The sequence below is a fragment of the Aulonocara sp. 'chitande type north' Nkhata Bay genome, linkage group LG2, assembly GCF_057382095.1.
Source record: "Aulonocara sp. 'chitande type north' Nkhata Bay isolate Kocher_YH1m ecotype deep benthic linkage group LG2, A_spYH_male_GT1.1, whole genome shotgun sequence".
Classification (NCBI taxonomy): domain Eukaryota; kingdom Metazoa; phylum Chordata; class Actinopteri; order Cichliformes; family Cichlidae; genus Aulonocara; species Aulonocara sp. 'chitande type north' Nkhata Bay.
This window is the reverse complement of record NC_141345.1, coordinates 28,308,376-28,333,892: the sequence shown is the minus strand read 5'-3', so window position 1 is coordinate 28,333,892 and position 25,517 is coordinate 28,308,376. Positions and strand designations below refer to the sequence as shown.

Here is a 25,517-nt window from a genome sequence, read left to right as displayed (position 1 = left end):
ATTTATTATTCAATTTATTTCACGTCTTTTATAAGTTTAATCTACATTGTGCAAGTCAAAGTGTATCTATACATTGTAAATGTTTCACCGATTCTGTGAAATTTGGTGCATAATTAGACCTGAAAACCTACGTCTTTAAAGGTGTATAGCCATAGTCAGTGTCATTATCCAAAGCCATGCATAAGACACTTTACAGATATTTACTGGGAAAAATACAGATAACTTCTATTTGACAACAAGTAAACACAAGACTGCATTATTGTTTCTTAGCTTTAAAGGTCATATTGTGCACAGCTCTCAAAAATCTTTACAATGACTAGTGAAAAGTCATTCATGCATTTCCCTTTGAAATTATTCAAACTTATACAGTACTTACAACATTCCCTTAAACAGTTTCCTGACAATTTTAGAATTTTTTTTATCATTGTTTAAGACTGTACAACAATCATAACAAAATGGACATTTTCACTTAAACACACAGAGTGGTAGAAATGCAGCCTCAACAAGAAACAGGATTACCATGAAAAGACAAGCAGCGATGGAAAAGAAAGAAAGAAATAATGAAAGAAGAGCAGGGTTTTAAAAACAGAGAAAGAGAGAAAGAGGCTGTTAAAGTAAGACCAGACAGCATCAACTGCACATTGAAAAGCATAAGAAGGATGAGGAAATCTGGGTAAGTCGTGTGAGAAAACAGACAGCGGAGTGCTAGAAGTGATGATGATGGCAATCCCAGCGAAGAGCATGAGGCAGATAAAGGAGAAACAGAAAGCTGGAAAAGGAGGTCAACGGCATCTGTGAAAGACACGAAAGACCGGCAAAGGGAATAATTCTCGAAGTACTCAAAGTGGAGCAAAGAGACAGAAGTAGACAAAAATAAGAGAAAAAGTGAGGACATAGAGACGTGGTTCATTTAAAGAAACTGATGAGGGGATGAAGGAAGAGTCCCAGAGTTCCCAGCACACACACTGTCACAAACACCCACAGGAAAATCCTGTCAATGACCATGGCAACGTACTTCCAGTCATCTTCCACCTGAGGAGAGAAAACAAAGGAAATTTAAAGTAAAAAGAATAAAAATAACCAGAGCACATTGTCTTTCTTTCCTCTTCCAAATGTCTTCAAGCGACCTTTGCTTAATGGTAATTGTGAACTTTATGGCACAAACTGTTACATTCACTGTTTTTTGTGCTCTAAAGACACTGTGGTGCCAAACACATTTTGATTTTGCAAGAACAGCTATATAGAACCTTTATAGGCTCCTCTTGTTCATGTGAATCTTTTATCTCTTTATTTATTTTCTTATTTTTATTTGTGTAATTTCAGTTATTATATTAAATGCGGTATAGTATGACAATGTCTAAGGCAGGACAGGCAGGAAAAAAAAAAGCCACATAAATGGGCTTACACACTGTGACCCACGCAATCCACAACCCCCTACAAGACCCCAGAGTAGGAAGAAGTCATCCCCACACAAAGAGCATACTGGAGTATACAGATGAATGTCTTCTTCCTCTCACACTAACCAGTCGCGGCAGATTGCTGCCCATCCCTGAGCCTTGTTCTGCTGTAGGCTTCTTCCTTTTAAAAAGGAGTTTTTCCTTCCCACTGTCGCCAAAGCGCTTGCTCATAGGAGGTCATATTAGGTGTTTCTCAGTTGTATTATTGTAGGGTCTGCCTTACAATATAAAGCACCTTGAGACAACTCTTGATGTGTATTGGCGATGTATAAATAAAATTGAATTGAATTGAATTGAATTGAAGACTATTAGGCAGCACCTTCCCCAGTTCTCTACCTCCACCAACCGAGGCAGACACAGAGACACTCCAAAACAGCAAAAGCTGCTCTCCAGCTCTCAGGAGGCTGCAGACACGCATAGTCCCACAGACCATCCTCATCCACCTGCAAGGCAAATGGGGAAACAAGACTACAGCGACCAGCCCCTCTAGGTAATGGAATTGATCAGCAAGGACCAGAGAGACAAATTCACCCAGTTGGTTTTTTGAAGAGACCAAATAATGTGATCTCCAGAATAATGTGATCAAGAAGTAAATTTCTACACTGATTAATAAAAAAAGCCATTTTTTGATTTCCTTTTTGGTCATTTTGACGGCATTTTAAGCATACATGTGTCCAGAAGTTTTGATCTGGACTCATGGAAAGATCTCGCTCCCACTTTACAGTTGGGAGGGGAATTGATTTGTTAATTTTAAACAATAGCTTTTACATTTTTGATAACCATTTGGGGTTCAGATATTTAAAAAAAAAAACTTGTTAGCCAATTATGTATTTTTAGATTCAGTTGACTGGGATTGAATTTGTCCTGTATGTTGGCTTTACTTGCTGATATTCAAGAAATTTAGCTTTGCTGATTCTGAATTTTCAAATGAAATAAACTTTCCATTTTGTATAACACGTTCTAGATTGTTAATCCCTTTCTCATGATGTCACGATGGTAAATATCTGGATTGCTTCAAATGGGTGATAGTTTGGATAAGTGAAGATTTATACCATGTAGGTTGAAGCTTTGTGAATTAAAATCATTTGTCCTAACACAAGCATTTGGAAAGCTGTACAGTGTTTTAATCTAGTCTATAAAGAATGAACCAAATTCAGATTTATGCAGAACTGCTAATACAAATTTTCAGTTTATCCGGCCAAATGCTTTCTCTGCATCTAAGGAGACAACTGTGGTTTCTAATTTGTTGATAGAGCAATAATGTATTATATTTATTAGTCTACGTGTATTATTCACTGAGTGACGACCCTCGATAAAGCCTGTTTGGTCAGAATATATTATGATTGCAGTTATTTTTTCTAAACTTCTGGCAAGGACTTTGTAAGGTCAACGTTTATAATTGAAATGGAGCAGTGGCTGGATGGGAACGCAGGATCCTTGCCTGGTTTAAGAAGTAGACTAATGACAGCAGAGTTCATGTTTAGAGACAGAGTCTGATCATTCTGAATTTCAGTGACCATTCTGAAAAAAGAAGTTGCTTGTAGAGGCCAAAATTCTTTGTAAAACTCTGCTGGAAAACCATGTGGCCCTTATTGTTTGGGAGATGCATTCATGGTGAATTCAGAACCACAATCTGATCGTCATTTATTTTCGGTACATTTATATATTTAAGAAATTCTGCAAGAGAGATTAACCTGTAGTGAGTGTAAAGCCTCATGAAAGTCTTTAAAAGATGTATTTATTTGTTGTGGATCATGAGTAATGTTCCCAGTGGAATCCTTTATAGAATAAATAGCTATTTTCTCTATTTACATTTAAACAGTTTAGGAAGGAATTTTTTTAATTTACTGAACTTTAGTATTAATAAACGCTATTTATGGCATTGTGGCTTCCTCACATCCTTTTTATGTCTAATACATCTGCACAGTGCTAAATATAGTGTGAGTGTGGCCTGATCAGTCAGGTGTGGACAATAAGATCATGGATTCAGTGACCATAATGCCATTGTGTGAATATAGAAGGCCGTATGGCTATTCTGCATGCAAGAAGGATCCAAGCATTGCTAAGTAAAGCTGGAGCAGCAGCAACAATCATATCAGGACCATCCAGAGTGTGAGGAAGGAATGCACAAAGCCCTCTATCTGTGACAAACAAGAAGCTTTACACTCCCTTTGCAGCCCTCTGTAAATGGCTTCCAAGCCATTTACCAAGCTAGATAGAAATTCATCTATTATGCATAGATGAACCACATGTAGTAATGCTTGGTTATGTGTATGTGTGTGATTATTTATGTCCTGCATATATTTGGGGGGGAAATCTGTTCTAAAATCTATAAAAGGTCTAGAAAGCAGACATTTTTATTTTTATCACTTGTGTTTAAGACAGGGTATGATTAAGGGGAAGTCATTTGTGAGTTTGTGGTAAACTCTTTGGTGCCTCTCTTGCCGGGAGATGCTGTCGTTGGCTGATTTCTGACTTTGTGTTTGCATCTCCCTCAATTTGCAAGAACGCAAAATATTAGTGAAAACTGGGTGTAGGTGGTCAGACTACGATAACTGATTCTTGGTTTGGTTGTCAAAATGTGTTAAATTTTCCCCAAATGCACAAAATAGTTCATTTTTGGTAGAATTTGAGGTTACAGCTTAGAAACAGCATGGTAATAGGGCAGTAATAATGTCGAAATAAAGTAGTAATGACCACACAATGTCATCTAAATATATGTAAGGTAATAGCTACCACGGTTTTTAGCTGACTTATATTAAACTCAAATGTATATAATGTGCCAATAACTATATATAATAATGTGGACGCAGATATATATCTGTGCACTTTGTTTAAAATCTGCAATGAGACCTAAATTAAATAGAAATGGCAAAAATAAAAATAAAATAAAAAGGCAATAATGTTTAGCTTCAGACTGCACAGAAATGACTATTTCAGTGCTCACAGGTTAAGATATTGTTACCAAAACATTAATAAATGATTTTGCCTAATAGACAATGTTACATTTAATCCATATTACTCCACTTTATTACCACATTACAAGCATTATAAACAGTCTATTATTACCAAGGTTTAAAAAATATATAATATTAATTAACAACTAAAACGTGGTTGAGATATGCTACTACTTGGTTATTAACCTGAAATTATATGTAATTCAATTGTATATCTTTATTGTCTCTTTTCCTCTATATTAACACCTAACCCCATCATGTTATTATCAAGCTATAACATGTAATGTTAACCACGTATATAAATCCTAACAAGGGTACTACCTTTAGGTTTTGCGCCTTCTTTGCTGTTATTAATGTCTGGATATTTATTTTAAGAAGCATTTCAGGGTTGTGCAGGCATCAATTTAGCTTGAGTGCCGCACACAGCTACATAAAAGTTTTTCAACATAGTAATGTAATCCCTGTAATCATAGTAATGTGGAAAAGTTATGTGATAAGATTAAATAGTGTGGCAAAACATTATTATAAAAGTCATTGTTGATGCATAGTCCCTCAAATGAACATTGTTGTTATACCTGCTTGACCTTTTTTTACACTCTTGTCACAGAACAAAAAAACCATAAAAGTTTACACACCAAAGCCTGACGTATTGGCCCTCATTTTACTAACAGCAGATGTGTAAAAGTGTGTGACTACATTGCGCGTACAAATGTCTCATGTATGAATTTTTAATACCATTGGCTTTTGGCAATTATTTCCAGTTTTACAAAACACTCTTATTACTATTTAACCATCATCACTCCAGTGGAAACACTTTGGAAAGATCTGCCTTTTCTTCCTCTTTGGACACAATTTCATAAGCCCAACTGTAATTTTTGGTGCACTCGATAACAGCTTTTCCATGCACATATTAGTAAATGGTCCTTCTTTCATGAAGCCAGGAGACTATATTTTCAACAATATATCACAGCCACTTAAAATATTCACTGTTTGTTTTGCTTGTAGTGACTAATATAGCCACAAGCCTTTAGCCTCAGGCACAGACAAGCAAAAAAGCTTGTTTTTAGCTCTTCTTTAACTGGATTATTTTTAACTTCACACTTGTAGCCCAAACCAGTTTTATGTTGATGTCACTCAGATTTGACACAGCTCTCTCTGAAAGCCCAGAAGGCTTTTCCCATCTTTTCTTGCATGCATTGTATTGCAACAAACTGTTGTTTCTTGTCCCAGTTCCGGCTGTTCTTGAAAAACGTTTCTGGCTTAAATGGAACCATATATCATTTAAAAATAAATTTAAAAAAATCAGTTCTAATTTTTTCTAATACAAAAATAGGGTTTGAATGATTTGTAAATCACTGTATACTGTTTTTATTTAAATTTTACACATTGTCCCAACTTGCTAAGACGACTCTATACACCAGGGGTCGGCAACCCTGGGCACGCATGCCACAGCTGGCACGCGAAGGGTTAACTGATGGCACGATCATAGCTGGACTGGCTACTGGGCATTTGCCTGATAGGCCGATGGTGATCTTTCGTTTTTATGGACCGCTGATTTTTTTTTTTTTGATTTTTTTTTTTTAAGGTATAAACAATGAAAGGTGGTGGATTGGCCACATGCTGGCCAATGTGTAAAAATAACTCAGTTGTTTGGTGGTGGTTTCTATGGCGGAGCTTTCACAGAGGCCAGCAGATGGATGAGGGAAAGGAGAGGCAGGAGGAGGAGAGACCCGAGGCGGCCGCCGGTCCGAGTGTCAGGTGAACTGAACTTCAGGTAAGAAGTTATGACCTGCAGTCTATCTGGGTCAGATATAAACCAAGTTTAGGTGGAGTTTATTTTCGTTGTGCTGACTTTTTACAGTCAGTTACAATAACTCGTACTGCGTACTAGCTAGCGTGACGGAGTTTCGATACAGCTGGGTGTATGCTATGTCACTGATAGTGAACTTTATTTTATTCATGAAGTTAGTTAGTAGAGTTGCAAACCGTCATGTAAAAAATGGAATCGTCCCGTATTCATAGAAAATATTACACATTTCGTATTGAGTTGAAAAGGAAAACAGTTTGTCTCGTACTTCACCTACAATGAAAAAAGACACAAAGCTGGAGTTATTCTGTGTCTTTGCTGCACAGCTGCCTCTTCTTCTCTCATTCTCTCTCCTTCCCTCTCCTGCTGCTACTTCAATCATGAAACTGATCAATGATCAGCTGATCAGCTTTTCTCTCTTGTTTGTTTATCGCCCACTTTGCACCAGAAAGAGGAAACCAGCGGATGTCACGCTAAACAACATCAGCACGTTTAAGCTTGATCAGCTGTTGTTAGAATTTATTTAATATTAATTTCTAGTATCAGCTGATGTTTGCTGGAGCCACAGCTGTAAAAGCTGCTGGTCATGATATCGGTTTGGTTATCTGGTGAGAGGGAAACATGAAGATGAAACCAGGAGATGTCCTTACTGACTCATCAGAGCTGAACAGGTGATGGAGAAACAGGTTAACCTTTTAGGTGACATGAATGAGTTGAAGGGAAGTTATGAACTGTTTCTGAGAGACAAATAACCCCAGGATCCTTTTCTAAGTAGCTGACAGCTGGTAACTGTGCAGGGGCGGGTCTAGCAAAGTGTTGCCAGGGGGCCAGGTGGGGCATTAACAGGGAAAGGGGGGCACAAAGAAGTACTTTTGTGTCTTATTCTCATTTAAAATGTCTCGCTTTTAATAAATAATTATCTGAATCTTACAACCAAAGTTTTTATCTGACGTGAAATGTATAGAAATATACATTTTACCTATACCAACAAGACAGTGTACGTCACTGTCACAACACAAGAAAAACAATGGTGCGCTTGGTTTCAACGTAACTTTATTCTTTCATGGGTTATTTACAAGTTTCTCTTTGTTCACAGCCATTGACATGTCAAAGAGGTTAACACGTGAGGAGTGGATCGAAATTGTGTTGCTATCTGGTGAACGCAGTAACCGGGTCATTGCAGCAGATTTCAATGCAAGACACCCTACGAGGCCACCCATCTCCCATGCTACAGTTAGCAAACTGCTTGCTAAGTTTCGTGAAACTGGTTCAGTGTTGGATTTGCCAAAATGTGGACGCAAGCAAACTGTCACCAAGGAAGAAACATCAGTGGCTGTCCTAGCTTCATTCAGCAAGAGCCCACAGCGTAGCACTCGCCGCATGTCACTGGAGAGTGGCATTAGTTGAACATCCCTTCGGTGGATATTAGCTACTCACAAATGGCACCCTTACAAACTCCAGCTACTGCAGCATCTCAACGAGGATGACCCAGATCGGCACACAGAATTTGCAGAATGGGCAAAACAAAAATTGGAACAGGACCCTCAGTTCACGCAGAAGATTTTGTTCAGTGATGAGGCAAACTTTTATGTAAATGTTGAAGTTAACAAACAAAACCACCGCTATTGGTCTGACACTAACCCACTTTTGGAACAACAAAAGTGATGGTTTGGTGTGGTATATGGGGTACAACGATAGTTGGTCCATTTTTCATCAATGGAAACCTCAAGGCCACTGGATATTTGAAATTGCTACATGATGATGTGTTTCCCTCTTTATGCACTGAAGCTGGCACGTTCCCTGAGTTTTTCCAGCAAGATGGTGCACCACCACATTATGGGTGCCAGGTCCGAGCATTCCTAGATGAACAGTTTCCTGGAAAGTGGTTTGGTCATCGTGGGCCAGTTGAATGGCCCCCAAGGTCTCCCGATCTGACCCCCTTAGACTTTTATCTTTGGGGTCATCTGAAGGCAATTGTCTATGGTGTGAAGATACGAGATGTGCAGCACCTGAAACTACGGATACTGGATGCCTGTGCTGGCATTTCTCCTGCGGTGTTGCTATCAGTGTGTGAAGAGTGGGAGAAGAGGGTTGCATTGACAATCCAACACAATGGGCAGCACATTGAACACATTTTATAAGTGGTCAGAAACTTGTAAATAACTCATGAACGAATAAAGTTACATTGAAACCAAGCACACCATTGTTTTTCTTGTGACATTACCAATAAGTTTGATGGCCCTCTTCCTATTGAAAAAAACAAAAGTTGCATCCAAGATTGCCGACTTCTAAATGGCCACCATGGTCACCACCCATCTTGAGGAGTTTGCCCCCTCACATATACTAATGTGCCACAAACAGGACTTTAATATCACCAACCATTCCCATTTTATTACGGTGTATCCATACAAATGGCCCACCCTGTATTAACAAGCATGCCATATTGGCCCAGTTTATTTTTCTTATCATTGTTGTGAGGAGACCATAAATAGCGAGTTCTTGTTATGGATAAAAAGTGTCTTTTTATTTTTTTTGTTTCAAAATAGCTGATAACTATTCGCTGATAGCTGCGAACATCTGCGAACAAATATAATTCTATAAAGTTGTTCTATATAGTGTGTAACTGTTAATATAGAGCGTTATTAAATTTATTGCTAATGCAATCATATGGCACATTGACTTCTGAGGAAATTTCAGATGGCACTCATCATCAGAAAGGTTGCCTACCCCTGCTATACACTTTACAGACAAAGTAATGGACCATCAACAAAGCACACCTACAGCAGCCACTCAGCCTTGGAAACTGACAATGAGAAGCTCTCCGCACAGTTTTTGTGCTGATGTTAACATCAGTTATTGAATCAGCAGAGTCTTGGTGACGTTTATGCATTATAAACACATTTTTTGGGTGCTGGAGGAGATTGCCTACCAACTAGGAGGTTGGTGGATTGCCCCCCCAGCTCAGTATTTTGTCCACGTGTTCATATATTAACACATGGACCAACTGAACTGAGCTTCCCCTGTTGCATCCATCGATATGTGCTGGACAAAAAATGCTTAACTATAAATAAAAGCACTGTATTAATGTGTGCAATTTGGCGGATGCACTTTGAGTGCTCAAATTGAGTAGAAAGGCGATATTTAAGTACCGTCCATCCATTTATACATTGTAAATGGATGGTGCTTCAGCACTTGGCAATAGTGCTCTGTATCTTAAGTTGGTCTTATCGTCATGGCTGAGTGTGGTTCTTAAATGCTTGTACTTTGCAAGACTGCCTCACAGTTGACTGAAGAACATCTAGGAGGAAATAAATTTCCCAAACTGACTTGTTGAATGTTGGTATCCTATTACAGCACTACACTCAAAGAGAAGTGGGCCAGTACTTTGTCTATATAGTATAACTTCTATCAATTTGAAAAGCATATTGAAATAAATAAAACTGTGTTTTCCACATTGCATACCTCTTTGGCTTTGTTACGAGTCCTCATGTTCTCTGCAATGTACTTTACGCTCTCAATGGCCTGCTTGATTTCGGGAGACACCACAGAAAAGGCGACGACAGCGTTTACCGGCGATGAAGCATTGATGGGCCTCGGCAGCTTGGGCAGCTCTGACTCCTGGGGCCCCTGAGTCTGAGGTGGCTGGGGAGGAGGTGGTGGTGGCACCACTGGCGGTGGGACAGGAGTCGGTACCTCTTTGCCTCTGTAGGGGAACCTTCTGTTCATGTCCCGTTTCATGTCACGGTTCATCTCACCATACTCCACACAGTTCATTGAGCCACCAGCTGAGGACGTACCCCCTCCTCCTCCTGCACCGCTTTCCAGCGGCGGACAGGCTACACCCCCAGTTATGCCTCCAACACTTACACTTCCTGAGCTACTTGTTGCTCCTATACTGTTTTTTCTTTTCTTGCTTCCACCGCTGCTTCCTCCTCCTGTCCCTCCTGTAATTCTGGCAGGTGAGGAGCAGCCCTGGTCAATAGGACGCCTCATCAGCATTACTCTGGGCAGCACGCCAAGGAACACAGCCCTCACCCACTCGGGCATTGTGTGAGTCATAGGTGTGCGGTAGTGAACATTCAGCACAAAGACAGTGATGACAATGCTGAGTGTGACAAAAATCATGGTGAAGAGGAGATACTCGCCAATCAGGGGGATGACAAGAGATGTTGAAGGGATGGTTTCAGTGATGACCAGCAGGAACACAGTGAGGGAGAGAAGGACAGAGATACACAGGGTAACTTTCTCCCCGCAATCAGATGGGAGGTAGAAGACCAACACTGTTAGGAAGGAGATGAGGAGGCAAGGGATGATGAGATTGATGGTGTAGAAGAGAGGCAGGCGGCGGATGTAGAAGGAGTAGGTGATGTCAGGGTAGATCTCTTCGCAGCAGTTATACTTGATGTCATGCTTGTATCCTGGAGCGTCAATAATCTCCCACTCTCCACTTTCCCAGAAATCTTTTAGGTTCACCTGGTGAAGTGTAAATGTGAAAGCTGTTTTTAGAAAAAAATATTATATCTCAAAGTTTAAAACAAGTTCATTTAAAGAGAACTGAATCTGTCTTCATTATTAAAATAATCTATTTAAATACATTTGTCAATTTTAACATTGTAATAAGTTCATCATCAGTCTTCCCTTTGACAATGGCCACCCCAATCCATCACATTCTGAATTTCAGGTAAAAACACATAGTAAACTTTATCTGAAAGAAAGACAACAAACACATGTTTAAAATTTCCAACTGCTTCTCAACAAAAAAAAGTTAACTTTCTAATTCAGACTATCCAAAGTCTAAGCTGCAATGTACTGCCAAAAGCATTCGCTCATGCGTATGAAATTGAGTAATATTCCTTTCTTAACGCATAGGGTTTAACATGATGTCAGGTGACCCTGACAAGAAGGCCTGGCTCACAGTTTCTGCTCTAATTCATCCCAGAGGTGTTTTGTCAGGTTGAAGTCAAGACTCTTGGTACAATGTAGTGAGATGAGTAACATTCTCCTGGAAATCGCCAAACCCAGACTCGTCCATTGGATAGCCAGATGATCGATCCAGAAAACACACCTCCACTGCTCTAGAGTTCAGTGGTGGCGCGCTTCACACCACTGCATACATTGCTTTGCATTGCGCTTGATGAAGTAAGGCTTTGATGCACCTGCGTGGCCAAATTCATTCTATGATGCTCTCTACTTACTGTTCTTGAACTAATCTGAAGGCAACATGAAGTTTGAAGGTCTGTAGCTACTGACGCTACAGAAAGCTGGCAACCCCAGTGCATTATGCACCTCAGCATTTGCTGATCCCCCGCTGTGATTTCACGTGGCCTACCACCTCATAGCTGAATGTCTGTCGTTTCCAGTCACTTCCATTGTGTTATAATATAACAGCTGATTGTGGAATATTTAGTAGCGAGGATATTTCACAACTGGACTTGTTGCAAAGGTGGCATCCTATCATAGCACAACACTGGAATTCACTGAGCTCCTGAGAGTGACCCATTCTTTCACAAACGTTTGTAGAAGCAGTCTGCATGCCTGGGTGCTTGATTTTATATACCTGTGGCCATGGAAGTGATCGGAACACCTGAATTCAATGATTTGGATGAATACTTTTGGCAATATAGTGTAACATTGCAAGTTAGTGTTGCTTTGTTGTGCAACTGTCATCTCTTAGAATGAAAGTGCATTGAGGATACTTACCTAATGGACTGAATAAAGAGGAGGAAGGCAAACATAAAAAATGAAGCAATCTAAGCAAGTTGGAAGATATAAGCACTTACTACTGTGCAGTGCTAAATAATTCTTCTCAATAATGATGCATAAAAATGCTAAAAACAAATAAATAAATAAAACTGACAGAGATTTCTTAATGACGTAACTGCAGGGATCTATTTCCTTTCACCCCAGTTGCTCCTTCTCACCTTTGAGCCAATGAGCACTAGATCAATCTTGGCCTTGTCGTAGGTCCAGGAACCAAACTTCATGGAGCAATTCTGGTAGTCAAAAGGGAAGTAGGTGATGTCCATGGGGCAGGAGGATTTAAAAATAGCTGGAGGGACCCAGGTGATCGTTCCATCAAATTTTAGCAGAGCCTTGGTCTTGTCTTCCACAAGGAAATCACCTACAGCACTGTGAGAGAAAAAGGCCAAAATACATATAATTAACAGATATGTTTGAAATTAGTAGTTGATTACAGTTTTAACACCACTAGGCAATGACAAGAGGGTACTGCTAGCAAGTGAACGCAAATTGTGTTAGAGAAGTACACAGGGTGCGCATATCTACTGTGTGTGGTTGCTTTTGATGTGAAAATGTATCTTCAGAAGCAAAAGAGAAAATAACATAAAATAGCCCAATATAGACATCTAGATTTCTCAGATAATGATAGATGGAAAACAAAATAAAATCCTCAGTGTAACAACCTCTTAGCATCTATGCTCTAACACTTACTTGTTGTACAAAACTATGTCTGGCCTCCAAATTTTATTGGACGGAACTCGTATGAACTCAATCCCATCAAACTCAGAGGGGGTCCATCTCAATTTGTAATCATTCCACACCTGAAAGACGAGCAGGGATTAAAACAATAGGATCTTAACAAAATCCACAAGTAACAAAAGAACAGATAAAAACAAAGCTCGTGACTGTCACTCACATGTCTCAGCCACAGGTTGGTTTCCATTATTTGATTCACCTCATCCTGAAAAGATAAACGGGGAAATTTGACGAGCCTTATTATTTATTTATTTTAATCAAACACCTATTTGTTATACTGATTTTACCCTCTTACCACTTTGACAAGCTGAGATATGGACACCTCAAACTCGACAGTAACCGGATCCGACACATTCTCTACTGGTCGGATGAACTGGTTGTACCTTCGGAATAACCTTCGAAATAATCTGTCCTCTGCCTTAGATGAAAAACAGCCTAGAAAAATAGGATGGAGATGTTAATAATGAAATGAAAAGATGATAAGTTATTGCCAGGGAAATAAGGGGGGAAACTGTCGCTTCACATTTAGTGAGCTGATATGTAGGCATTGTCCAGCATTGCTAGCAAACTGAACTTGACTTCAATGTAACTAAAAGCTCAGTCACTCAGAAGGATTAACATTAATGTCTTCTAAAGCAAACACTATAGAAACATAAAAAACACCTGTGTCCTGAAGGTGGTAATATCAAGGGTTTAATTCACCGGCGAGTGATAAAGTAAGAAAGAAATAAAGTGTGAAGGAGAGAAAATGCAAACAATACATGTGAGCTTTCACAATAAATCCATATTACTCAGAATAGCTTCAACATTTCCTCACTTTCATTATACGGTTACTGCAGACAGACCAAACAACACATCCACCTACAGCTTTATTAAAGGACTCACTCCTGGAGGTATCTAGCCATGCGGATACATGTAAGGAAATATGTTTGCAGCAGTTTGCTAAAGTTAAGCATCACAAATCAACTTCCATTCACCTTCATTGTACTTCTGACAGTGATGAGCAAAAAAGGTAAATCTATGCACCAGTCTTCACAGCACTGGGGCTTTCAGTTTGACTTTCAGTCATTTTTAAGCTGTTTATTCAATGACAGGAGAGAGGGCTACAAATGATCAAAGTGTGTTAGTTCAGTTGTATGTTTACATAGTCTCATTAAAGCCTAAAAGCTTGTAGAAAATCTGAAAGCACAAGAGGCTTTAAGCAAAACAGAATGATGTGTCTTTGGCCAAAGTGTCTGCAGACGAGTGACTTAGACAAGTGTGTCTAAGTCTGGACTGAAGGTCATACTGTGGAAAGCTGCCACTTGTAACGCTGGTGCTTGGGATGGCACATGCAGGCCCACGACTGTCCAAGCAGAAAATGTTGCCTCGCACAGGACAGCAGGCACTCACGCTATCAGCAAGCCCTCAGAAACACTCTTCTAGTGGCTTCAATGAGCTTCCTCACATCTATTCATAACTACAGAAATGCTTCCATTCCAGACTTTTTTTCACCTGCTTTTTATCATATTTCTTTATCCCCTGCTACCTTTTTTTTTTCTTGGTTAACTAAACACAGGATGCCTGTGGTTGGCCTTCTATACCCTTAAATTTTGAACTGTTTAATTTTGTTCAGGCTGAAAACCATTAAATAATAAATGCTTTAACCTCTGAGGCCAAACTCACGCATCACAGCTTCCCAGTCATGAAATGCCGGACACATTTTTCAGTCTACTAAGAAACCATTAAACCTGCACTTAGTGAACTGCATTTTAGAGATGGGTCTGAATGTATTCAAGTAGGACCCATATACACGCAAACAGCCATATTCACCGAAAAGGTTTGTTTCCTTGAAAATAGCTAAATAAAACATAGACCTTTAATGGGACGCGTTCTGTCTGAATCTGTTTCCTCTCTAAAAAAAAAAAAAAAAACACAGAAAACTGCTTTGGTTTCTTATTTTGATGCTTTTTTTTTCATGTTTTTGGTCATCGGTGTGTTATTTGTGTCACATTTTAAACCTATCCAAAACTCCAAGCAGTCTGTTTTGCAAAATCAAGTTTATTCCTGGAGTTTCAGTGCTTGACCTTTATCAGACTTACTGCTGCTCCCTATTCTTTGAATTATTTGGCTTCCTTCTATCATAAGCAATTAAGTCATGGAGAATGAGCACCAACACTTGACAAATAAATGTATTTTTGGAAGTTAAGTGAAGTGCAGCAGGCAGTCTGTTAGGTATGCTGGACCAGGTTTCCCTTGACTGCAGACGTGTCTCAAAAAACAGGTAACTCAAATCAGTTCAATTCAAATCCATTTTATTTCCATAGCACCAAGTTACAACAACAGTTGCCTCAAGGCGCTTTATATTGTAAGATAAAGACCCTGAAATCAATAATACAGAGAAAACAGAAAAAACCCCAACAATCATATGACCTCCTGTGAGCAAAAATGAGGTGCAACGGTGGGAAGGAGAAACTCCCTTTTAAGAGGAAGAAACCTCTGGCAGAAAATCTGACACAAATTACTGTTCCAAAATTATGATAGCAGTATCCTAATATATTAAAGCATCAATCAGTGTACACTGTTATTATCAGGTGAATACAAAAAGTAGTCACCTCATAAAAAATTTGAATACACATATTTTATCATTTAATCTTTAGCACATTGTCATATTGTTCTCGAAATATTACTAGACTATTACTAATTGGTTTAACCTCGTAAGCTTATGCTTGTTTCCACATTATTACCCGTAGTTTCTGCCCTTTTACTCGATAACACAGATTTTAAAGTAATGGCATGATATCAATTTTACCAGCTTATTACCAAGCTGTAACAGAAACTGCGACCAGAAACATGCACCATCAAGCAAATGTGTATTTCAGATATAAACTGATACAAGGCTACTAAACTGGCTAAACTAAGCTAAAGTGAACTGGCATGATTTGAGTTCAGATGGAGCAGAAGCAGAATAAACCAGTGATTTGCTCTGAAGCAAGCGCTCCTCTATTTCCCAGGGTGCTTAGTTAATTATTATTTTTTTCATATGGCTCGTATGTACTCACACCACACAATACCCAACACAATCACCTTAAATAAAAATTGACTTTCAGTGAGGGTATCACTTTAATATAGCACATTCTTGAAGAAACTGTGTGGCAGAACAAATATTTCATAATAACAACCCATAAAGTGAAGTCATAAAGCTGTTCTTGCATTTATTACAACAGGGAGTACACTTAGATGAATATGGTTCAGACTTTTCAGTTTAGCGTCAGTCCATTTTTTCATTTTGGGAGACGAGCTCATTTGCTTACAAAATCTACAGGAATAAATACATTTTCAGAGAATTTATCCCAAGTTAGTTTCTTTGTGAGTCTAAAAGGTTAAAATCTAAATCAGTAAACACTTTTGAAGCCTTTTACTTTTTTTTTCCAACCTTAGATGCTAAACACAAATTTCCCTGGCAGGCTCAGCTTACACGCTAAAATGATATCGACTTCTTTGCTTCCATCAAACTCAGGATCAGGATTACCTTTACTCATAAAGCCGGTGTTACCAAAACAATCTAAGGCAGTAAAATGGAAAAAGACAACAGAAAACCGATGGTGGGGAGCAGTTATCTCGGCTGCAATCAAGAGGAGAGAGAAAGTATCCCTGAGTTAAGATTGTTGGGTGCTCTTCTACTCTGGGTGAATCACAGCAGACTTAAAAGAGCCTGTTAACATGGCTACAGCTGATTTTATTCCACAGTAGTGTGGTTGATTTTTGTTCTTAAGATCTTGCTTCCCTGTTAAGTGGGTAAGAAGCTGAAAATTATGTAGTGACTTCAAAACCACTGAAGTTTTCTGAGGTCAGTGGCAGAGGCGATCTAAGTCTTAAAGCTTAATGAAAAGAACTTTCTCTGGGGACACTTGTGTAATTTCTGCTCTCTGTACCTGCCTTAAAAACTGCCCACTGCTCCCTAATTCGTTGCACTCTCAGAACCTTGTTTAAGCCTCTAATTGGCTGAGGGAAAACCAGGGCAATTATAATCAGCCAGTTAATTGGACCTTTTGTTCCTTGTGACAAAAAAAAAATGAAGCCAATATATTTTTCCCCTTCCTCCAATGGCACATTCACTCCTCTAATTCCCTTTATTTGTTCTGGCACTGAAGATGTTAAGAAGCCTTAGTTTAGAGGAAGTTAATTATAACCTTTGCACTAACATGTCAGTTGATTATGCACAGCTTTTACTGCTTTTCCCTGAGAGTCAGCATAAGGATTAAATTTTGGGGGATGTGAGGTTGCTTCCAAAAGTAACGGCTGTGACTTTTTTATTTTCAACACAACAGTTTTGTAAAGTTTTATTATCTTATACATGGATTATAGCTGCTTCTTATCTTTCTGGTTAAGCAAAACACCATTACGGTCAGACTAACGGCTCTGTGTGGCCTCATTGACACTGACACTACCTGTTCTGTAGTACTCTTTGGGGGAAGGGGTATGAGGAGGTGCCAAGTGAGCTAAGCTAATATTAAAAGGTAATCTAAAAACACTGAGAACCACTGGTCTGGTAAGTGAGGATGGTAAATGATGATCTGGCATCGTGGTGCCAGGATAACCACCTCCAGCTGAACGTCGGCAAGACTAAGGAGCTGGTGGTGGAATTCAGAAGGAGTCAGCACAGATACTACAAGCCTATTATCATCAACGGAGCTCCAGTGGAGTGGGTGCAGAGGCAGAAGGTTCTGCACCATCCGAGCAAGAACAAGAGGAGCTTCTATCCCCAAGCCATCCAGGTCCTAAACCAGAACATGCACCCCACCCTCCCACAGCATCCATAAGTGACAGAGACAGGACTTATTCCTAACACATCCCAGACTGACTCTTCTAGACACTTTAACACCCATTTGCACAATGTACATTTTTCAGATTTTCAATTTAAAATTTCCAGATTGTCTATTTAATGTAATTAATTTTATGTACCTAATTCACTTAATTGCTGCATATAATGTCCTCCTGTATATATTCACTTAATGTATATAATGTTGCCTCTCGTTTTGCTAAGTCAAGGAGCATGTCAGGATACATTTCACTGGATGTTGTGCTTGTATAACTAATCATGTGACAAATAAAGAATCTTCAATCTCAAACCTGAAATGGAATGGTACTTATAATTTACCTTTCTACTCATTTGAGCACTCAGATTGTTTTCTTACTACAGGTCTCATTCATTCAATCACCTATGGACTTTGTATTATTTATACATACACTCACATTTCAGATACGCTTCTATTGTTTCAGACGGTTCAAACAAAGGTTTGGCATGTACCACTCCACCACTGAAAAAATGTTCCCATGGGTAAAGAAATTTTTAGTTAAGTATCTTTACTAAATTTCAAGTTAGTAATTCAAAATTCCGACTTACTTTGAAGTTAAAGTCAGTAAGACAAAATTTTGAGATGCTGAACTCATTTTGATTTGGGTCAGCCTGGCTGTCTTTTTGTTTTTTTCAGTCATAGAAACAAGCTATTGGTACAATCATTCAGATATGTATATTTTAAAAAGCCAAGTTAATGGCAACAGAAACCACTGGAACCAAGAATACCCTCAAACAAACCAACCCTAATGGTTGTAGCTAGAACTGAAAATAAACCAAGTCCTTTTCCTTTATCGGTTCACCTTACCTCAAGGTTTAGAATGAAGTTACCATAATCACTGTGCCAAAAGAAATCAGCTTGACATTCATGTTTCATTTCACCGGACATGTGCTCATTCCTTCCCCTCACTTTGTGCTGTATCAAAGTGACAAGCCTTTGTATTGCTGCACATGAAGCCAAGTCAAGCTGTCATGCATTTCACCCTTAAAAAGCCACATTGATTTAGAATTAGAAAGCCAAACACTGAGTCTGTCTTTGTCTCTTGTGGCTACAGGAGCCAAAAGCTACTGGAAGACCCATGGCCTGTGGGAGGCTCTTTGATCAGGCATGTGCTTAACAGGATGAGCCTGGAAGCCAGTTGTGGACACTCTGAAGGAACTAATTACCCTCCAAAAATACACCACTGTCAGAGTGCATAGAAAACAGATACAAAGAGAGAGACAGTGGCAAGAAGAGATAGGAAAAGTGACAGCAAGTACAAGGAGAGAAGAGCTAGATAGTGTGCCTTTGCTCTCCAGGGTTTTTGACGGCCTGACTTTGACATTCTGAATGACGCACAAGAGAAGCCACAATGATTACAGCCCGTCCTGACTGTCCCATGAAGCATAAGGTGTTTAATCTACGGTAAGTGTAGCTTCATATATGGGGGCTACAGTACATACACATAACTATGTGTGTTACTATTTATGTTCATCCACCTTTGACTTGACCCATTCTGAAAAGTAAAAGATTTTCTTCTTCACTGATGCGTGAAATTTAATTGCCACTTGTCTCCCTGCTTTCATCAAAAAAGATGTGGGAGGTTTGAGGCTGCATTCTCTCTGTATAAGATATTTTAAGTAAGCTTAGGTTTAGGTTTTTTGTTTGGGTTTTTTGGTGGTGTTGTTTAAAAAAAACGGACGAAAAAAACGAAATGCTAAGATAATCCAAGAAGTGATTAACTCTGTTAACAGGAAAATGAGCTTCAGGCATAATCGCTCATTTTATTTTGTGCATTGTGTCAGAGTGGGCGGGAACAGCACCTGGGACACAAAATAATGAACCCAACGGCGAATCACTCAGAAAAGTAAAAGGTTTGGCACTGTTTTGGCATTTAGACTCAGTGAAATGTGATTTTATCCAAAGAAATAATGATTGATGTAACAAGATAAACACCCAAGGATTTAGCTGGCGTATGGGAAGGAAGGAAAACTAGATGGGGCCCCCTTTTAAAGGAGATAAAATACAGTATTTAGCCATTCTATGGAAAGCGTAAATAAAAAAAGCTCAAGCCATGTCTTTTAATACGACTGACACTATGAGCCTGAATGCTTAGGTCTGCCAAGTATTTAATTAAAATGTATCCACATATTTAAAACTGTGCCTTGTTTTAGCAGAGGCTAGAAATGAATGTGTGCTGTTGCTGTGACACTCTTAAATTCAGAAATGCAGTCTGGGGACTTAGTCTGCCTGGAGTGGGTGGCTGTGATGGTTCTCACAGCACTGCAGTCGCAGCTGCAGGTAGTCAGTGCTACTTATCTTTCTTCCAGAGATGCTGAAGCAGGCCTGTCTATCATGCATGTCAGCAGTATTGACTGAATCAGTACGCAGAAAAAGACTTTGACAAACGCTGCGTCCCAAATCCATGGCAGAAGTTTTTGCAGTGGATTAGCTAAAGTTTGAGTTAAAGTTGTGTCCTCATTTCAAAGTGAGGAGTACAGAAATTGGGGGGGGAGGGTGGGACTTTGCTAAACTGCTAAAAGTCTTTGCTAAAATATGTAATTCCAATTCTCATAGTAGGAAAATAATGTCATCATTGGAAATTAAATCCCGCTATTTAAGCATCTAGCTAGCTACAGATGAGGAGCCGCCATCATTTCAAACAATTCAACAAATATAACCAAACACACAAACCGCGTCTGTGAGCTACATGTGCACTTGCTGTGTTTCCCAGGAAGAGGGAAAAAACATTAACACTGAGCGATGGAGAAGAAAGAGAGGAGAGGAAGATGAAGAATGTTTTCAATGGTAAGCGCTGCTCAGCAAGAGTGAGATTCAGCATGAATTTAAAGCTTACCTGTCATGTCCAAATTAAATGTGTAGCTTTAAAGTCAGTTATTGGATATATACATGATGTTTTGTTGAGTTTTGAATAATTTGTAGTGATGCACTATGTTGGACTGGTTACATCTAGGGTACTAGTACCATTTTACATCAAGTGTAACAGATATCAATTTATATTTGGGGTGTTTAGGTGCTGATGAGATTCACTCATTGAATTCTATCTTTTATGCTAGCTTTATAGCCTCAGGTAACATATACTTATGTCATTTGGCTAAATCCACAAAAGCACTGAACGCTGTAGTAGCTTTTCATACTTTGTGCACAGTTTGTACCACTGTAAATCACCTGATTGAACAGGCACCTCGTATGCTGAATGGTTACAAGGGCCATGAACACTTCCTGTGTATGACTGCTGTTCATTACTCCCTTCTGTCTCTTCATAAATATAGGTTAAATGGGTATTGGGAAAATGTGTTTTGCAGATTTAATCATTTGCACTGGGGTATGTTAGAAATACAGTTACAAGAAATTCCCCCAGTTGACAGATAGTGGTTTCCATTTTGGGTCTAAAAGAGGGTAGTATTCCGATCCATTTGGGGAAAACTCTCCACGATTGCTTTAAGCACTGAGTGGGAAGAAAGCAATAAGGTAACTGATACAAGTGGCTCTAATGGCTTCATGGATATAATTATTCTTTAGAGATTATGGAGAACAGAGGTATTACAAAAGGTATTACAGATGACATTCTTTAAAGCTGTTAATCCTGCTTCTGTTCTTCAGCGCTTGTAATCTTATGTTCACTGAGATTGTGGAAAAACACAAAAAGAAATACATAATAAGAGAAACAGAGGCCACTCAGTAGAAAATGGTGCGTGGTTAGAAGAAGGACTGAGGCACAAAATGTGCTCATCTTCCATCTGGGGCATCTCGGACAACCTCCCCAGCACTTTTATTCTCACCTTCTATCTTTCCATCATGAAGTGTGACTCAATTCATTGCCAGCTCAGAAGACAAGGATGTCCCAGAGGAATCAGACAGCAGGGCTGTTTGGAGGAGGGTGTGTGTGTGTGTGTGTGTGTGTGTGTGTGTGTGTGTGTGTGTGTGTGTGTGTGTGTGTGTGTGTGTGTCCATAGGGGGCGTAATAAGGGTGTCTACACAGCATGTGTAGGAGCTAAGTAACTGGAGTTTGGTGGCAATAATCACATGACAATCGTGTTAAGAGGATCCTCAAGCCACCACACAGCCCTTAAGCCACATACTTACACACACATGCACACTGATTGCCTGTCAGATTTTAATGCAACTATATTGCTTCATGGAGGGAAACCGGAGAGCAGCTCTGTATTTCCAAGGGAATCTCAGACGAGCATTTAAGTCTGCGAGAGGAGCAAATACGCTTGATGATGCTGCGATGCAAAGCAGACAACTTCATATAAGCAGACTTAGATAAGTGCTACAGAGTAGGGTGGCTTAATATAAACCATTTCTAATGCTCAGATTGGGGGAAAAAACTCTGATTGTTGCCACGCTACACTTTTGAATAACTAGTTTTCTGGCTCTCTTGGCCTCTACGCTGTCAACCCATTAAAAAGCACAGTACAGTGAGATGAAGGGTCAAGGCTGAAACATAATGCGGAGTGGGTCAGTATAATGCGAGCGTGGCTGGACATCTCTCTCAGCAATTTGTGGAGATGCTGAAGGGAAATGCATCACGCGGTTTCACTCACCCTTATCACTCAGTCTCTAAGGTATAGCAGCCCATCCTGCTCTAAAATATGCTGATGTGCACCACAATCGATATTCCACAGGCAGTGGCTTTATTTTGAATGTCATAACTCCAACTAAATCCCCATGCCGTACAGATTTCTCATTCCTTACCTCCAAGCGACTTCAACATGATTCTATTTCTGACTAAAATACCCCAATCCCATGAACGGCAGGATCAGCTTTTCCTCTGTTATGAGGGCCGATCCTGGATAGCAGGAAACAATACCTTCTGTAGCTCACTAATCGGACCCCCACTGGGAGTGTTTGTACAATCTGTGTGTGTTTTTAGGCACTTATCTGCATGCACAGCTCCTGTTCATACCCGTAGAAAAGACCACCGAGCCAGTGAAGGATTGTGGAGGAGAGGGGAGCTGGAGGACAAATTAGGGGGATAGAAAAGGTGAGGCCAAAACCCTCCTGGTTTTCAAGGTAACCGCCTCACAACTAGTAACAATATAAAGTGGATTTCCTCTCACTAGAGCAAAATGTGCTCTGATATGAGAGCACTGACACTGTCATCCTTTTAAGGCACTGTTTTGAAATTCATTCAGTTCAAGGGCAAAGCAGCAAGGCTGCTGGCTGTAGCAAATCTCTCCAGCTGAAGGGAATGACAGGACAGAGGGAGGCATAAAAAGAGACAATTGAGGGACTTTATGTGTCTTACAGAAACACATCCCTTCTCCTTAACTGTGAGTCTGTGTTAGGTTGCTACACAGGATGACTAGAGCATGACAGTACAAAGGCACTTAGTGCAGATCCCCAGGGAGGACTCCAGGTGCCACATGTGGAGCAAACTCCCCACCACACTCAGGACTTTGAAATGAAAAAAACAACAATTTAATTACTCCTCCTCCTAGTGTCTGTAGGAAGGATGCATGTTCAGCCGCCCATTCCCAGGAAAGCAATTGGGATATCTGGAATACCTCAAGGAATATTTGGGTGTTTATCACGAGAAATGACTTCTATTAAGGCTGGAGGTGACCAGTAGAAAAAATAAAAACCTATTATCTACATATCATTAACTACCTAAGATCTGAATTTGAATTTCTGTCCTCTAACCAACCAGCCAAATGTTGCCTAACTGAAAAAGCTATCTGGCGAAATAGTCCCAGCTAGCTTTAGTTAAGGCTAAAACAAAATGTATTTACAATTTTATATTTCAGTATTTAAAAACATTCACTCAAAAAGTTGCTTCTCAGTTTAGTTTGTTAGTCAATATAAAATCTAATTAAATTAGCCATTAAAACTTTAACTCCAACTAAACTACTGATAGTCATAAATATTATAGATCCTTTAACATTAGCCACTGGTTTCTGAAGTCTCATTTTAATAGTCATTCCAAACCAAGTGGAAATTTCTGAGTTCCCAGCTGGAATGTTTTACTGGAATGGATTTCCAAATCGAAAAGTCGAAAGATCCCCACCAAACCCAACTTAACCAAGATGGCGGCACAGCACATAAACATTATTCAAACTGTAAAATTTTTTATCTGTGCTGCCACTGTTGTGTATAAATGTATAACCGAAAGTGTGTGGCCAAGCCCATAGACTCAGCAGGAAAGTAGCGGCTTCAAACTTTAACAGAATGGATGCAGTCGGATAAAGACAGAAATAACTGCAGCACCACAGCTATCGCCATCTGGTGGCCTTCAGATAGAATGAAGCTTTTGGTTTTAAGATCTTTCCCACTGCCTTTGTTTTTCCAGTCTGGAAACTAAATATAAACCACTAAATATATGATTGTGATTTTTGTGTGAAGTGAAAAAAATTACCATTTAAGTATGAAATGAAGGCACTGCAGCTTTTTTTATCATTTATTTTATCCCACACACACATCCCCATTAAAGGTGTTCCCATTGGTGAAGACACTCTCTGAAGAAGCGTGTCTATATTTGTGGAAGTGAATGGGAGAAAACTTAAGATTAAAATAACCATCAAGTTACATGGGAATACGACACAAAGCTTCCTCTTTAGAGCATTTATCTACTCTTTGTTTTTTCTCTGGTTCCCCAAGGAGCTACTCAAAGACCCCACTATTCTAAAGCACACAAAAGACTGACAGCCTTACACAACCCAAAGGCAGAAGCAAAAAGAAAATGTGTGCACAGGTGATTTTAAATACAAGAAAATAAAGAAATGGGTTGCACATAGAGAAAAGCAAAGTGCAGACAAACTAGTAGTTTGATTATTATTAAAGCATAAGGAAAATTTTAGTTTTGTTGGTCAATTCTAGTCCATTTTTTAAGTACCAAGGTTACTTATAGTAATTACCCCAGGCAACCATCTGCTTTCCTGTGAAGTGTTGTGGTGCTAGTCTGAATCTTGACCTCTGAACTCTGCAGAAGTCCCCAAGCCCTTCACACCTTGTGAAACCAGGGATGAAATCTGTATGGACACTTGCCGAGCAGTTTGTCACCCCTATGTTGCGTCACTTTTGGCACTGATGGTCAATGTGAGCTACATGCTGACATGTTAAGCTCTAAGTCATCAACCTTATATAAAAAGTAACCAAACCCGATGTGTAGACTAAAATCTAACAATTATACAGTGTGCTTACATCCCACTGTTCTCACTCTGTGCAGCATAACAGTGACTCCACAAGTTCGAAAAGCACGGGATATTATATTTCACAGGCACGTGGGATTTGTTATTGGCTGGGAACAATTTCCCATGGACAAATGTTGTGCCCTGTGTCGTGAAGTAGTGTGAAACAAGTACGTTAAACGCAAAAAAGAACAAAGCAAAACGGTCTTGTTTTGTAAGATGTGCGCTGCTGGTGCCCCAGAGGAATTTGAGAAGAATATGGCTGTTCACTGTTTCGCCATTTCAGCGATTTGACAACATCAGCGTGCATGCGTGCCCAAATACAAATTAGCTGGGTTGATAAACTGAGGTAAAGTTTGGGTTGCTCTGCCTTTATCCTGACTGGCTTTAATGGATCTTCCTATCTGGACTGAAAAGAGATGCAGTTTCTTGTCACTGAGAAGCGCACAAAGGAGTCAACTCGAGGTCAGTTTGGCAGCCAAAAATACTTAAAACTGACATGACAAGTAAGGAAAACACAGAAAGTGATGGTTTAAAAGTACTGAGTAAGAGGCACTTTCAGCGATGCACGGAGCGCCGTGTCCTACCTTGCGCTGCGAGGATCACCAGCAGGAGGATGTTTGTTAGTTTCCCGAAGAGATTCATGGAGACATCGGCGCTTCGCGAGTTTTTTGGATATAAATAGCGATGCTGAACAATGACTTCTCGTAATAATCTGCTGCAGATGTCTGTGAAGCCTCAAGATTAGAGCATCTTTTTCCTTTGCGCTCCCGAACGCGGAGAGGTTGGTGCGCTCTGCCGACATGGACAACTTCTGCACGTCCCGCCTC

At 39.7% G+C, this 25,517-nt stretch overlaps 1 protein-coding gene across 1 annotated transcript; it reads right to left on the bottom strand.

The window, feature by feature from the left end:
• LOC147338107 (neuronal acetylcholine receptor subunit alpha-3-like) lies at window positions 1–25,502 on the bottom strand. Its single transcript, XM_086257966.1, has 7 exons — window positions 25,275–25,502; window positions 13,012–13,151; window positions 12,877–12,921; window positions 12,672–12,781; window positions 12,143–12,350; window positions 9,684–10,694; window positions 1–1,032 (listed from the first exon to the last, which is right to left on the bottom strand). Exons 1-7 carry the CDS (start codon window positions 25,330–25,332, stop codon window positions 907–909), a joined length of 1,698 nt encoding a protein of 565 aa, XP_086114092.1. The 5' UTR covers window positions 25,333–25,502; the 3' UTR covers window positions 1–906.
• Between the last annotated feature and the right edge of the window lie 15 nt (window positions 25,503–25,517).

What these genes read in the sequence shown, in the direction of transcription:
- LOC147338107 (XM_086257966.1), bottom strand. Translation starts at nt 25,332, where the DNA reads ATGAATCTCTTCGGGAAACTAACAAACATCCTCCTGCTGGTGATCCTC. An exon ending in GGTGATCCTCGCAGCGCAAG is followed by an intron (nt 13,152 to 25,274) that starts GTAGGACACGGC and finishes CTATTTTTCTAG; the next exon opens with GCTGTTTTTCATCTAAGGCA. An exon ending in TAGTGCTCATTGGCTCAAAG is followed by an intron (nt 10,695 to 12,142) that starts GTGAGAAGGAGC and finishes ACACTTCACCAG; the next exon opens with GTGAACCTAAAAGATTTCTG.